Consider the following 15,764-nt stretch of genomic DNA (forward strand, 5'->3'; position numbering starts at 1 on the left):
GCAGCACAAACCTCCAGAAAGCTATATTGTTATGCTAGCTGAAATTGCCCTGCCAAGAAGCAAACAACTCACTGACCCTTGGCGGCATAACCCAATGAATACCAAACAATCTAAACACCATTGTCCACAACTCATATGCTATAGGACATTGAAGATGAAGGTAATCTACTGCTTCCCGAGACCATTTGCACATACAACAATAGTTTATCACAATAATTCTTTATTTCCAAAGATTATCTATATAATTAAAATCTTACCCAAAGTAGCAGACCATGAAAAGAACGCCATCCTAGGAGGGATCGACCTTCGCTTGCCAAACTGTTTTCCAAGAGAATGGCATGACATTAGAAAGGGATAGCTGGCTTCCAACAACTTTTGTCTAAACCATTGCCCCACACAGACGTTGAATAAATCATGTCCATAAATAAGGCCAAAGATTCTAATTCCCAATCTTGCACTCAACGAAAAAATTGAACATCCTAGTGAAGCCTACAATCAGAGAAACCCATGACATTCGCTCTCTTTAGACCAACTATGAAACAAAAGATTAGAATGATTATGACACAATAGTTGCATTGCTTCAAATATAGGACCTCTTTGGAAGACCTCCACTAATGCCTAAGGACTTGCATCAATTAAAAGGCCCATTCGGATTGAAAAAGGGATTTTAGTTGAGAGTCCCATCTTAGTCATTTGGCACTCACTGGTTCAAGTTTTATTACAATAATTACAAACTTACATGTAGGGTTAGAATTTACTCAATAAAAGGATTAGGATTAGTTTGAATTCGAGCTCTCATATTTATAAAAAGGCTCCTAACTCTTTTCCTGCAATGTAATTAGACTACAACTCAAACTGATTCCCTTGAAATCTGCCATACCGGGAGTATTATGTAAGCTGGATTTAGAGGAGGCCCATGAGACAATGTGGCTTTACTAAAAAATGGAGCTGATGGATTTATACTTGTATATCTACAGTTAGATTCTTTGTTTTGGTAAATGTAGCATAGTATTATATTGAACTCTGCATTAAGGAAATCATATTCACCAGCCAATAAATGCCTGTAACGTTCCTTCAGGAAGTGCTCGGGGGATAAATCTAGTAGTAGTTGGCTGGGCATTGAGTTCTAGGAATTTTACCATTTGAGCAGAGCTAACCAGACCCTGGAGGCAAAATTTGAGTTGGTATATGGGGAGATAATTCTTTGCCAAAAGCACATAGTTAGAGAAATACCATACCATTTCATAAGCATTTGGAATCCAGCAGGCAAATCCATCATTGTCCTCTGCCATTCATTTAACACTGCATCTACGAATTTATGACCAAAAAGCTGATAAAAGGCACAAAATTATTATTGCATCAGAACATACTAATATTAACAGCACTCACAGACATCTTAAATTAAAAAAAAAAAAAAAAAAAAGGCACAGAAAAAAAATTTAATCTATTAAAGAGCATATTCAATAATTATAAGGGGATGGTCATGGGTAGGATATACCCATACCCAATCCAATTAATTTATCCATGAATATCCAATTTCCTTACCCAATTAGTATTCATATCCAATTGTTACCCAGTTTGTTTACCCATGTATATCCATACCCTAGCCAAACCCAATTTTTATAAAATCATCAAATATGCTCAAAAACCACTAAAAAGACCAAAACATCCTCAAAATCTCTAAAATGAGCAAAATGCCCATAAAACCTCTAAAATGGCCAAAATACCCATGATATCTCTAAAATCACCAATTTGCTCAAAAACCACTAAAATGACCAAAATATCTCAAAATCTCTAAAATGAGCAAAACAACCATGAAATCTCTAAAATGACCAATATACTCCCAAAATCACCAAATATGCTCAAAAACCACTTAAAATTACCAAAATAACTCCTAAACCTATAAAATGACCAAAATACCCCCGAAACTTAAAAAATGACTAAATACCCACAAAACCTAAAAATGTCCAAAATATCCCAGAAACCCAAAAATTATCAAAATACCCCATAAACCTAAAAAATGACCGAAATACCATCGAAACCTAAAATTTGACTGAAATACCCCTGAAACTTAAAAATTACCAAAATACCCCCAAAACCTAAAAAATGACCGAAATAGCTCTTACACCTAAAAAATGACTGAAATATCCCCGAAACCTAAAAACTTACTAAGACACCCCTGAAACTTGAAAATTACCAAAATACTCCTGAAACCTAAAAATTGACCGAAATACCCCATAAACCTGAAAAATGACCAAAATACCCCAAAAACCTATAAAATGACCAAAATACCCCTGAAATCTATAAAATGACAAAAATACCCCTAAAACCTAAAAAATGTCTGAAATACCATCAAACCTATAAAATGACCAAAATAAGCCCTAAACCTGTAAAATGACCAAATACGCCCAAAACCCCTAAAATGACCAAAAATAACCCCAAACCTCTAAAATTACCAAAAATACCCTGAAACCTATAAATTGACCAAAATAGCCCTAAACCTCTAAAACAACCAAATACGCCCAGAAAATATCTAAAATGACCAAAAAAACCCTTGAAACCTTTAAAGTGACTAAAGTACCCCTAGACCTATAAGATGACCAAAATACATTTGTAACCTCTTAAATTACAAAAATAGAGGTTTGGGGTATTTTGGACATTTCGAGGGTATTTTTGTCAATATTAAAGGTTCTAAGAATATTTCAGTCATTTTGTAGGTTTTGAGGGAATTTTGGTAATTTTTTAGGTTTCGGGGCTATTTTGGTAATTTTATAGATTTTGGAGGTATTTTGGCAATTTCAAGGTTTCAGGGGTAATTTTTTATGTTTCAAGGGTATTTTGGTCATTTTTTAGGTTTTGAGGGTATTTTGGTTATTTTTAAGTTTTGGGGATATTTTGGTCATTTTTTAGGTTTTGGGATCTTTTGGTCATTTTTTAGGTTTTGAGGTTATTTCGGTCATTTTTTAGGGTTGGGTGTATTTTTATCATCTTATAAGTTTTAGGGGCATTTTTGTCATTTTATAGGTTTCAGGGTATTTTGGTAATTTTATAGGTTTCAGGAGTATTTCGGTCATTTTTTAGATTTAGGGGGGTATTTCAGTTATTTTATAATTTTTGAGGGTATTCTTGTCTTTTATATGTTTAGGGGGGTATTTTGGTAATTTTAAGGTTTCAGGGGTATTTCAATATTTTTTAGATTTAGGGGGGTATTTCAGTTATTTTTATAGTTTTTGAGGGTATTCTTGTCATTTTATATGTTTAGAGGGGTATTTTGGTAATTTTAAGGTTTTAGGAGTATTTCAATATTTTTTAGGTTTAGAGGGTATTTTGGTAATTTTAAGTTTATAGGGGGTATTTTGGTCATTTTTAGGTTTCAGGGGGTATTTTGGTAATTTTTAGGTTTCGAGGGTATTTTGGTAATTTTTTAGGTTTTGAGGGTATTTTGGTAATTTTTAGCTTTTGGGGGTATTTTAGTCATTTTTTAGGTTTCGGGGTATTTTGGTCATTTTTTAGGTTTCAGTGGTCTTTCGGTCATTTTTTAGGTTTAGGGGTTATTTTGGTAATTTTTAGTTTTCAGGGATATTTTGGTCATTTTTAGGTTTCGTGGGTGTTTCAATCATTTTTTTTAATGTTTCGGAGGTTTTTTTTGGTAATTTTTAAGTTTCAGAGGTATTTAGGTCATTTTTTAAGTTTAGAGGGTATTTCGGTAATTTTTTATATTTCGGGGGTATTTCGGTAATTTTTTAGGTTTAGAGGGTATTTTGGTAATTTTTAGGTTTCGGTGATCTTTCGGTCATTTTTTAGGTTTATGGGGTATTTTGGTAATTTTTAGTTTTCGAGGGTATTTTAGTTATTTTTTAGGTTTTGGGAATGTTTTAGTCATTTTTTATGTTTCGGGGATATTTTGGTAATTTTTAGATTTCAGGGGTATTTTGGTAATTTTTTAGGTTTAGAATGCATTTCAGCAATTTTAGAGGATTTTAAGAATAATTTGGTCATTTTCAAGTTTTAGGGGCAATTTGGTAATTTTGATTATTGGGTAATTGGGTGGATTGAGGTTTACCCATAATAATTTGATTGAGATGGGTTTGAGTTAGATCTAATTAGTTAAATGGGTAAATGGTTAATATCCAAACCCTGCTCGAAATATTTGGATAATATCCAAACCCTACCCAATTACCTTCTACCCATTAAGAACTGGGTATTACCCAGAATAATTGGATCGGGTATGATTGGATATTCATTACCCAATGGGTATGGCCATCCCTGATTATAACCTCCTCATGAAATTTCTGTCTCCTAAATAGGCCTCGGCCATCCCCTTCATCACCATCATCAAAGTCATCAAAGTAATCATCTTCATCGCCATCGACATCACCACCACCTCCCCCAATTGCAGTCTGCAATTCCAAAAGTATCAGTCATGTTGCCCAAGACAATGAACAATTCACATCACAATATGTTTAAACCAAATTGAAAGCAATAACTTTCAGTTAATTGTTTAAAGGAATGCAGAACCTCGAATATGAGTACTTAGACCTAGATCAGCACCCAAGTCACAAATAAAAGATCAAATCTATAAATATGTTGGTTCCCCCTAAAATAATATCTACATAATTTAGGAGTTATAAAATTTAGATGGCATCAAAACTACTGATTTCACCGGTTTCTAACACAACCAGAAGTCCAATTTATATAAGAAGGCTACATAAGAGTTATAATACCTATTAAGCAAAAGAAAAAAGATGTAATAACAATGATACAAGGTCAACTATGATCTATGGTACTAAATGTTAGGCTATTATGAAGCAACATATTCACAAAAAGAGTCAAACTAAAATAAGAATGTTAATATGGATGAATATAACTTTAAGAAAAAAAAGGTTACAAAATATAAAAAATTTGTTGAAAGACAAGGGTAGCTCCAATTGATGAATGACTGACCTTGGTTAATCTGTGACTCTGAGGATCCATAGTCAATCCAAAAGTTGTTCGCTTTTTTATTAATGACCCTAAAATAAAATGTACATAATTGGAGAAAAGTTCAAATTGTCCACATCATACATAATTGGGTCCTTGAACATTTGGAATTTAGTTCAGTTATGTTTGAAACATAGACTAAGTGTGCAACTTCTCAAAAAATTCTGAGCAACCAATTACACTAATAGAAGTTGAAAGAAGTACCTCAGGGCCGATGGAGGAGGAGTCTCCTTCCACCACCGCTGGCGACGACGAAAAATGAGAAGAAGAAGACAAGGCTTTAAGTAGGGACCACCAACCACCACCTTCTATGATGATAGTTTGAACACCGCATGAGACACATTTCTTCTTCTTCTTTTTCTTTTTTGTTTGGATACCGAGAAGAGTACATTGGTTTGGGTTTTGATGTGTTGGAACTGGGCTGGGCTATGTGTTGGATTTAGTTGAAAATTCAAAATAGTAATATAACTTATATGAGGTGATTTATCATGTGCTTTTGATGTTGTCTCGGGTAGATATGGGCCTTTATGAGAAAAGCCACTTTATGTGAATATAGTCTGTGAGCTTTGAAACTTTCCTTATACTCCATACATATAGTGATGTTGTGGGTCATGAGCCTAATTGATCAAGTATAGGATCCATGTAATAAAATATGGGTTCTGTTTTGCTTTAAATGAGATTTATCCAAAATTCATGATAACGTTGCTGTAGCATGAGTTGTCAATAAAATAGTACCATTTTGTGTCCGTTTGGCAAGACTAATTTTGCCAATTTATTTTACCATTCAACTTATTTTTTCAATTATTCATGAATCCCATTGCACTTTTGGATATTATTCATGAGTCTCACTATACTATTTCAGTTAACTTTTACCTTTATTTACAGTACTTTTAGCAAAAAATTTTCAGTTTCAATAAAATAAGCGAATTCCAAACAGACTCATGGTGTGAAAAAATTGTTCTCAACAATAGTTAATTAAAGTCCAATTTGTTACAAGCATAGTTATTAGACCCAGACCAAGCATTGACCAGGTCTATGAGCCGGGTCATGGGTCATTGGTGTAACCAGTAGGTTAACGGTCAAACCGCATGGTCAAATAAAAAGATTTTAAAAATTAAATATATATAAAAATAAGTTTGAGAAATCATAACATTAATATGTAATTTAAAAAAGAAGAAGAAGAAGGTATATGCCTAAATTAAACTTGCCATTATGATTCAAAATCAAGGTTTCACAAGCAATAGTATTAGAAATTCTATAAAATTCACAAGCAAAATAAACAAATGTCATAAGATTGCAACAAAGTTTTTGCTAAATTAAATCTTGTTACATGTCTTAAAATTTTGTATGTTAAAAAAAGGAAAATTTCAAACTACATAAACAAAAGAAGAGAAAAAAAAGGGTTAAAGGCTTAAACTTAAAGCAATAAACAAATAAAGCACAAAAAGAAGTAAACAAAAAAGACAAAAAAAAAAAAAAGAGTTTAAAAAATAAACTATATAACATATACTCATATACTTATACCTACATGGTAATTGGCTACGTAAAACTAAAAAGTGCATTTTTTTTTTTTAATTTCTTAAGGTTTTCTCTTTTTTAAATTATCATATATCATATATTAAATAGAAAAAATTCAATAGAGCATGCCTATTAATGTAATTTTACACAATTCACAAACCCAACTGGGTTATTAAAACCTAGCCAAGTCACACAATTTGCTTAAAACCCACTAGGTTTTACTAATTTTGACCGGATCTTGTGCACATCCTATCCAATTGATGACCCAAACCGGTCAATGTGCCAGGTCACAAGGTTACCAGTCTAACCAACCGGCTGGGTTTAATAACACTAGCTGTGATCCTCTGTATTAGAAAAGTAATTTACAACATAGCACTTTGGCAACATATTGAGCTACAACCAACTACTTATTGCATTTAAAATTCATCTCCTTAATAACTGGAACAGTGGACTTTTAAGCAGAGGGTGGGTATAGAAAGAAAACAGTATAACCACTGGATAGAACCTCAGAACACACAACTCTCTTTTATGTCACATAATTCATTGTGGTTTAGTGAAATGACTCCAAAAACAGAACAAGGAGGTTTCAATGCAGGCTTTCATGAAAAGGTTCCACAAGGCTTCCAAAAACCTAGCCAAGTCACACAATTTGCTTAAAACCCGCCGGGTTTTACTAGTTTTGACCAGAACTTGTGCACATCCTATCCAATTGATGACCCAAACCGGTCAATGTGCCAGGTCACAAGGTTACCAGTCTAACCAACCGGCTGGGTTTAATAACACTAGCTGTGATCCTCTGTATTAGAAAAGTAATTTACAACATAGCACTTTGGCAACATATTGAGCTACAACCAACTACTTATTGCATTTAAAATTCATCTCCTTAATAACTGGAACAGTGGACTTTTAAGCAGAGGGTGGGTATAGAAAGAAAACAGTATAACCACTGGATAGAACCTCAGAACACACAACTCTCTTTTATGTCACATAATTCATTGTGGTTTAGTGAAATGACTCCAAAAACAGCACAAGGAGGTTTCAATGCAGGCTTTCATGAAAAGGTTCCACAAGGCTTCCATTGCTTTACTGCTGTCCTCAGTGGATCTGGGACTATAGCAGACCATGAAATCAAATCTGGCAAAGGTCCTGTGAGTGCAAGATAATTTTCACCTTCACTGTTTGGCTTTCTCTTCCAGCTTAACTGTCATTCAAATTTCAAACTGTTAGTTTTCTTTTGTCTTAGGGGCACTGGACAATAATAACAAGAAACCCAAAAACTTACAGAAAAGGAAAAGCGCATCATAATCTAATACATGCTCCTTTATAATCAATGTTTACAATCTATTGGATGATTAGTCAGACTCTGCAAGCTAGGAATGTCTCACTGACACCAGCTTGAGCAAGAAGCTGCAACCATTACTCCTCTGTCACAATTGGATTAAATTCATAACTTCAACAATATGATATGAGAATTATGAGTAATGAAGAACCCTACAAAAATCTTATTATGTCTGTCCCTGTCCACATGCCTAGCCCATTGAAGCTTGATATTCTTGTTTGAGAAGTCCTGAGTCCTATTAGTCTAAATTACTTAAGGTGTCTTCAAGAATCCTATTCTTCTGTCCTGCATCATTTTTATCACTAAATCCACTCCATTACCATCGTTAATGAGACAAAAGTTATACTGAGTATCATCTCTGATCCACCCTTAACAGTCATCAAGCAAACCACCAAAGGTTCAGTTTTGATAATTACTAGCCATCAGCTAACCATTGATTCTCCATTCTCTATAGATTCTCTACTGTTCTAATCTAGTATCAACCTATTATTAGCTTCTTAAGTGAAATTATGCTATTATCAAACAATGCATAAGATGGTCCACAATTAGAGTCTAAGAGTCATATCTACGGCCGCTAAAACAAAGATCACCTTTTCTTTTATTTCTTGGCCCCACAGCAAAGGGCCTGTTTGAGTGTCCAAAGAAAATTAAAATGTTTTATTGTGTTTTGCATACAATTTTATGAAAGGATTAAGATTTTCAACCATCAAAGATTACCTTTTCTACCATTTCTTAACACTAAATTGGCCAGGCAGCAAAGGGCCTGTTTGAATGTCCATTGAAATTAAAATGTTTTATTGTGTTTTGCATACAATTTTAAGAAAGGTTTAAGAGTTTCAACTTTCAACCATCACTATGTGCAACAGTTGGAAAAAAAAAAAAAAAAGCCTGTAACAGGGGCATTTTATGTGTTTGCAAAATATGATTGGAACCATTGAAATTGAATAACACTGGACAACTAAACATATCCTAAATTCCTTTATGAACTTTCTCTTCAATGCTCTGTAAAAGTCGCTTATCCTTTTTGATTTATTTTGTAATACTACTATGTATTTCTTGAAATGATGCAGCCATGTTGGTTCACAAATGAACATAATATTTTCATGAAAGAATCCCTACTTTTCCAGGAAATGCTTTGGATAGTGCCTTGATAGTATAATTTTGCACCCAGGTACCATCAATTGAAGAATTTTTGGGACGAACCACTCCGTCAATCACATCAGCTGCTTCATCAATGCCACCGCAGTTCACCATGAGACGACCATTTGGCATCAATCTATCATTCAATTCTAACCAGGTTTGAACCTGCCAAAAATCAGAAAGCAAGGAAAAATCAACAAAGAAATAGTCAAGCAGTGTTTGTGGATGACAGCAGAGAGTGTGTAGAACCTTGGCTCAAAGGACAAGATGATTACAGTGAAGTGCATTAACAATTGAAGAGATGATTGAAACTTTTAACAAATTTAAATTTAAAACAGCACTTGTACAGTGTTGGAGAACTTTTGAACAGGAAATATCAAAGACCATGGCACCATGTCATTATGTCAAAAGCCAAGTCCCAACCCTTCATGTAAAAAAGTGAGATACAAACCTCTTGCAACTGCGGCAATACTTTTCCACCAGAAAACAAGTCAACGACAATGCCTGATATCATTTCAAGCACAACTTAGTGAGACAAAGGGGAGCGAAGTACAACTAAAAGCCATCCTTGTGAAAAGGAAGAAATGAGTTAGTAAAAGGAGGCATTTCCTAGAGATTGAAGTGCAATGAAATTAGATGACAAAAACTATAAGAATTGAAACAATAATCATGCTTCACCTTTTTTGTTCTACTTTTTTTTTTAAAAGATAAGTAGAGAAGTCCACCAAGAGACTAACAAGACCCAGAACCCATACAGAAGTACCCCAAAACATAAATCTAGTTCCGAAATTTAAACCATCCAAAAATTCCTAAAAAGAAACAGAAGGAGATGAAATAGGTAATACAAAAGCAATGCAGAAAGGAATCTCACCAGCAAACCCTCCAGAAGCATTAACTGACTGTGAAAGGGCATCCCCAATATGAACATTAAGAATGCCACCAGCTACAGTGCGTTTCTCAAGATCCGAAAGCCCAAGATATTCTCTTGATTTCTCAATCAACTAGAATAGAAAAATTATGAGCTATGGATGCAGTCAACCCGGGAACCAAAAGCTTTCAAGCATTTAACTAATGCAGATATGCTATCAGTATAAGAAAACAATTGGATTAAAACCACTGTAATAACATCCAATGTAAGTATTATTGCTAATATGTTTTTTAAACCATGTTACTTAGTAGGAAAGCAGCATATAGTGCTCTTATTTGATCCTATAGCTAGGAGAAAAAAGTTTCTTCAAAGCTGATAGAAAACTAGAAAATCCAAACCATTATAAGCCTCTGAAATGATTATAACTTTCCTTCCACCACTACTGTGCTTCATAATTGCAATATAATAGCCAATATTATACTTGCACCTTTACTAAGTGCTTAGCAATAAATAGAGGGCCCTATAAAATCTCAATGTTGCTGCACAATGTGTTTTCATATCTTACGATAAATAAATTCCCATGGAATATAAATTTCAAATTAAGATTGCTAATTGAAATAGGCTCATTAATCTTTTTTCTTACTTTTTAGACATTACTGCAATAGACTATGAAATAGTGAAGTTGCAATAATACATGTTAAATTATTGATAGTCCCAAAAGCTTAAGCTATGAGATATGGTAAATTTAATCATTTAACTACATATTTCTAACAGTCTCCCTCATGTGTGGGCTCAAAATACCTTTTAATAAGTGAGGCCCAACACATGAGAATTTAAATGGGAGGTAGAGTAGAGAGGACAATGATCGAACTTAGGATCTTTTACTTTGATACCATTTTAAATTATTGATTGTCCCAAAAGTTTAAGTTATTGGGAATCCTAATACTTCTAACAATACAGAAGCAGCTTCAAACAGTGTGCATAAACAGTCAACACTGCATATATTCTTGAGAGAAGTTCTATGATGTATTGTTCATTTCATTATTTTAAAGAAATACCCTAGTAGGAAGAACTAGGTGATTCCCTCTTAGTACTAATACCTTCTTGAGCTTTTCATATGACAATAGATCAAGAGACCAATAAGTTTTAGAGGTTCATAGATATATGGTGTATGTCAGTGGATGCACTTTATTAAGATATTGACATTTTAAGAGAATCCAGGCCAATGCTTCTCAAATCAGAATTTCTGGGTGGTATAACTAGCACATTGTGAGAGGTTTTTTGTGGGATTCCTTTAAAAGATTAGTTGATCAATGTAATTTCTGGGATCTTTAAGCTTGAAGTTGGTCCCAGATCTTTATAATATATATAGCCTTAAGAAATTTAAATTATTAAGTTGACTGGTCTTTGGGATCTCAAAATTTTGAAGTGCATTACTGATAGTTAGTAAGCAAAACCAACAGTGTCCCATATTTCTTTGTTAATTAAAAAATCCAACATCTCTACATCCTACAGAAAATAACTACAAAAACAATAACTACCACAGCACAATCAAAGACAAAAAAATATTTTACTAGGAAGAAAGCAAATTATGATGGAAAACCATTATTTTAAAAAATATATATTTGTATAAATCTATTGGACAAGATACTTAGTGTACCCTACAATTTCATCAATCTCCCAGCCTTCAAGTTGCAATGATGGCCACAAGTCAAGCATTAGACGAGCAGTAGTTCCGCCACCCTGACACAATTAGAATAATATTTCATTCATGAAATAACAAGTTTGGTTCAGAAAGATATATATATATATATATATATATATATTACAATAATCTCAAAGAAGATATCCACATTATTCCAAAGAGTTACCAAACCAAAGATAGCAATGGGACCTTTTGGGACAATAGCCGGCAAGCTAGCAAACTCATCCTGTATAATGCAACACATTCAAAGAACCCATCAATGGAAAGGAATTTTATTTTTCAATTAAAAGACATGCACACACACACACAAAAGCACACATAAATGTTTGCACAGAGAGTGAGGGTAAACGAGCAGGATGTAACTTCCTCATGGCTGAATTCTTTATTTCTCCAAGTACAAAGAATTTGAGAAAAATAATCAGGCAGTGATAACCTTAACATAAAATTAAACATTTGAATGATTTTTAACATCGAATGGACACCTGAGATTGGTAGTATAATATGATATTTTTTTTCTGGTGGGTGGAGTCGTGTATCTGTGAATTACTCATAGGGATGGGTCCAAGGGGCCCTGCCTTGGTGAGGTTCCATGTCATTAAAAAAAAAAAAAAATCCATTGCCCTCTAAAAAGTTGTAAAAAGCTTATCATACATTTTTTTGTTATGAGAATTCTTAGCGTCTTATCAGATGAATAGATCCCAAAGATCATAAAATACAATATTCTTCTTGAAATTTTGAGACTACTCCAAAGGATGCATGGAGTGGCATCAAACACCAGAAAAAAGCTTTTTTCTTTTCCTCAACTTCCCAAGGAAAACACATCAGTTAAGGAAGAAAACCATGTAAATGAACCATTCACTTATCGTCTACATGGCAAAGTTAAAGACTCTGCCACATCATACAATAAAAGGAAAACTTCAGGACATGGAAAGCAGGACTGAGAGCATGTGGTGTCAAGAGGAAACATAAGTAGTAGGAACTCTATAACTTAAGATAATTAATTAGTCATTATGGATTCTCTCTCTCACATCCTATACTCTTTTTCCCCCTTTTTATTTATTAGTAAGTTTGAAGGATGAAATTTACACAATTCTCTTTTCACCCACTCTTCATGACCTTCATGAGATATTGTATCAACCGAAAGGGGATCTATCTTTGTGCAGACAACTACGCATGGTTGCCTGGTGACAGTAGTTGACTAGTTTCTGGTTATTATTTAGTGTACACTCCTATCTACTTTGTTGGGCAGATAACACCTTGGAAAGATTCCAATTGAGGAGTTAATATAATATATCGGGGCACCACTTGACCAAAAGCTATAGCCAATGGACCCAATTATGTTATTAACTACTCACTCTTGTCATTATTATCCAATATGAGACTTTACTACTTAAACAACCACATCACTCACTTGTGAATATGCCAACATGCTTAATAGCATTATTGGCAAAAAATTAGGCGATTTTCTAATTGGAAAGTCAAAAAACAACAGAAACAAGTACATTGTCCATTCCCTTCCACCTTCTCAAGTACCAATTTGCTAGAAGCCTAGAAGAGACATGAGATCTGATTAGTAGTAGACATGCTCAAGAAAAATTACATCAATGAAGCCAAAAGTTATCTTAAGCAGATTTCAATCCTATTCATCCTCTCTCTCTGGCTGAAGCCTCAAGAAAATCCAGTGAAAGCCTTAGGATCCAGCTCATCACTCTTGAGACAAATATATTTCAAATAAAAGTATTGAGACCAAGCAGGTTATGAGAGATAAGACAAAAGACAAAATCTACCACAAAAGGTACTCTAGTGCAAGAGAGTTATAATGTTCAATTGTGCTCTTCACCAGATGGTACTAAGAACTACTTTCCCCTCTACTATTCAAACTAGAATTTTTGTTCAATTGTGAGATTATGATACGACATTGGGGAAACAATTGGCGAAACCCATATATCAAATTTGAAAGACAAAAGGTGAAGATATTTTATTACAAAATGAAAAAAAAAAAGGATAAACAATATCCTCATCAGCACACTACTAAACAACAATTATACTAATTGCTTAAGATGCCAAGAGTACATAGGAAATTGATTGAAAGAAAAAATATGCATATCCAACTTATTGACATTAGAACTCTCACACTGCCTGCTATATATAAGAGGCTTATGAGTTATGACCACCAAGTAAAACTTCAATACCGAGCCCAGAAAAAGGAATATCATGAATATTTTTGTCAACAATAAAACCAAAAGGAGGACACAATCTAATAATTTGCATAATTAATTAAATTAATATGCTTAATTGGCAGCAATTATCTGGTTTCAATTATCATATTCAAACAAATAAAGGAAACAATAAAGAAAGAGAGAAGCTTGACATACCCAATAGGAACCAGTCCATTTCTGGTCCTTGTAAAGAATGCTATGAACATTATCTGCACGCATCAATATAAAGAAAACACAGAAAGACAACTGGGTTAGAAGTGAACTCAAAGAGTAGGGGTGAGTGAAGTTGTTTTAATAACTAGACTTTTATTATGAGAGAGTTTACGAGTAGCGTCGAGAAGCAGCATCCTGGAATTTGGAGTATCGAGAATTAAAATGTCGTTGAATTGGCTTCTTATTGCTGTCACTAATTGAAACTCTTCTTCTTCTTCTTCTTCCTCTTCTTCTTCTTGTTTTTGACTTTGTTGTTGGGGCCATGAAGAAGAACCAGCCTGGGACTTTGTTGCTTGGCTCTTTAGTTTTGGAGTACATGATGATGATGATGTTGTAGCTATAGTTGGAGAGGTCCATAATGATAATACTAGTTGTTTTGAAATGGAATTGGAAAAGACATAGTTGGAGTTGGTGAGTAAAGAGAAGCTTGACCCATTTCCCTTTCCTTGGCTGAGGCTGATATTGATGATTGGGTGAAGAGGCTGAAAACCCCTCAAACCCAATACATATCCTGACATGGAGATACAGTCACTCAACAAAGTACAATACACGGCAGACTCGGCAATAGAGTTTGTTATCCTTTACATGAACATTCCCAGCACAAAAGCCCTATCCAGAACTACTGTTCTGTTATACACGGCTGCTCCTGCCTAAATGCAAAAAACAAGATGAAGGGCTCTTAACGTCACATAATATTTATGTTCGGTAGTATCTAAGCTGAAGTATAGTAGTTACAACTCATCAAGGTCCTATATGTAATTTATCAGAAAGATACCATGTCAGTTTTGATCTTCATTCTCTTTTTGCACAGTAATTACTACTTTTAACTTCTATGTAAAATTTTGCTTTAACTCAATTGTTATCTTGAGATAAATCTAGTTATCTCATCTTTACTATTGGTACTCATCCCATGTCTATCGTCATTGTAACCGTAAAACATAAAATCATACCTATTGAAGAAGAAATTCAAAGTAGTTCATTTGGCATTACACCAACAACATTCAAGACAAAATCCTTCCTGTGAAGGGGAAAAAAAAAATCAATCAACCATGAAAACAAAGATTCATAAACTAAAGAAGCTCAAGATAATTTTAGAACTTGTCAAGATATATAACCACATACCAAAAATTTTAAGAACCAAAAGGGGATTGTCATAAGAAATAAATGTGCCTTAGTTTGTATATGAATTTAATTTGTGGAACATTTATAGCCACATACCAAAAGATTTAAGAACCAAAGGGGGATTATCATAAGAAATAATTGTGCTTCAGAATTTGTAGAGATTTATTGGAAATTCAACGGTGATTTATGAATAGCACACTTGATTATCAAAAGCAAATTCCTAACTTCAAATTAAAGGGTTGCATGTTCTCTAACTCAAATTCCTATATCACAACTGCAAATAATAATTATATAGGGAAATGTTAACAAGTGCCGTTGGGGCATTGGTTAAGAATTCATTTTAAAAAAGTTTTGACATCACTTTTATGGGAAATGAAAAAAACTGTCAAAACATTAATTGTTTTTTTTCTTTTCCCATAAAAAATTTCTTTAATTGGATTGTTAACCAATGCCCTACGACACTCGTTAACATGACCCGTAAAACTGATACAAACCATGCACAGACAATCAATAGGCTCTGTTGCTGGTCTTTAGCAATAAGATTTGAATCGCATTGTAATCATAACTGCATAATACATAATTAGATGTCAAGGCTTTCTAGGGCTTCATATATACTTCTTTTGGATCCTCTACAACACTTGTAGCAATGCAAAAGTTAAA

General features: G+C 33.8%; 1 protein-coding gene across 3 annotated transcripts; it reads right to left on the reverse strand.

Moving 5' to 3' along the window:
- Positions 1-7,272: 7,272 nt before the first annotated feature.
- On the reverse strand, positions 7,273-14,642 carry LOC115987356 (probable polyamine aminopropyl transferase). 3 transcript variants are annotated; one of them, XM_031110876.1, is made up of 8 exons: positions 14,095-14,642; positions 13,926-13,978; positions 11,675-11,776; positions 11,511-11,588; positions 9,849-9,978; positions 9,429-9,481; positions 8,957-9,142; positions 7,273-7,699 (listed from the first exon to the last, which is right to left on the reverse strand). In XM_031110876.1, exons 1-8 carry the CDS (start codon positions 14,498-14,500, stop codon positions 7,550-7,552), a joined length of 1,158 nt encoding a protein of 385 aa, XP_030966736.1. In that variant the 5' UTR covers positions 14,501-14,642; the 3' UTR covers positions 7,273-7,549. The 3 variants fall into 3 exon arrangements, with proteins under 3 accessions (XP_030966736.1, XP_030966737.1, XP_030966738.1); XM_031110877.1 differs by having other exon boundaries at positions 11,717-11,776; positions 14,095-14,640; XM_031110878.1 differs by lacking the exon at positions 11,675-11,776.
- Between the last annotated feature and the right edge of the window lie 1,122 nt (positions 14,643-15,764).

Source organism: Quercus lobata, chromosome 4 (genome assembly GCF_001633185.2).
Source record: "Quercus lobata isolate SW786 chromosome 4, ValleyOak3.0 Primary Assembly, whole genome shotgun sequence".
Classification (NCBI taxonomy): Eukaryota; Viridiplantae; Streptophyta; class Magnoliopsida; order Fagales; family Fagaceae; genus Quercus; species Quercus lobata.

Excerpts from the sequence above, each read along its gene's own strand:
- LOC115987356 (XM_031110876.1), bottom strand. The coding sequence starts at position 14,500 with ATGTCAGGATATGTATTGGGTTTGAGGGGTTTTCAGCCTCTTCACCCA. Across the intron at positions 11,589-11,674 it reads ATATCTTCTTTGAGATTATT|GGTGGCGGAACTACTGCTCG; the intron begins GTAATATATATA and ends TAATTGTGTCAG. Across the intron at positions 9,979-11,510 it reads GCTGGGAGATTGATGAAATT|TTGATTGAGAAATCAAGAGA; the intron begins GTAGGGTACACT and ends TTTCTATTCTAG.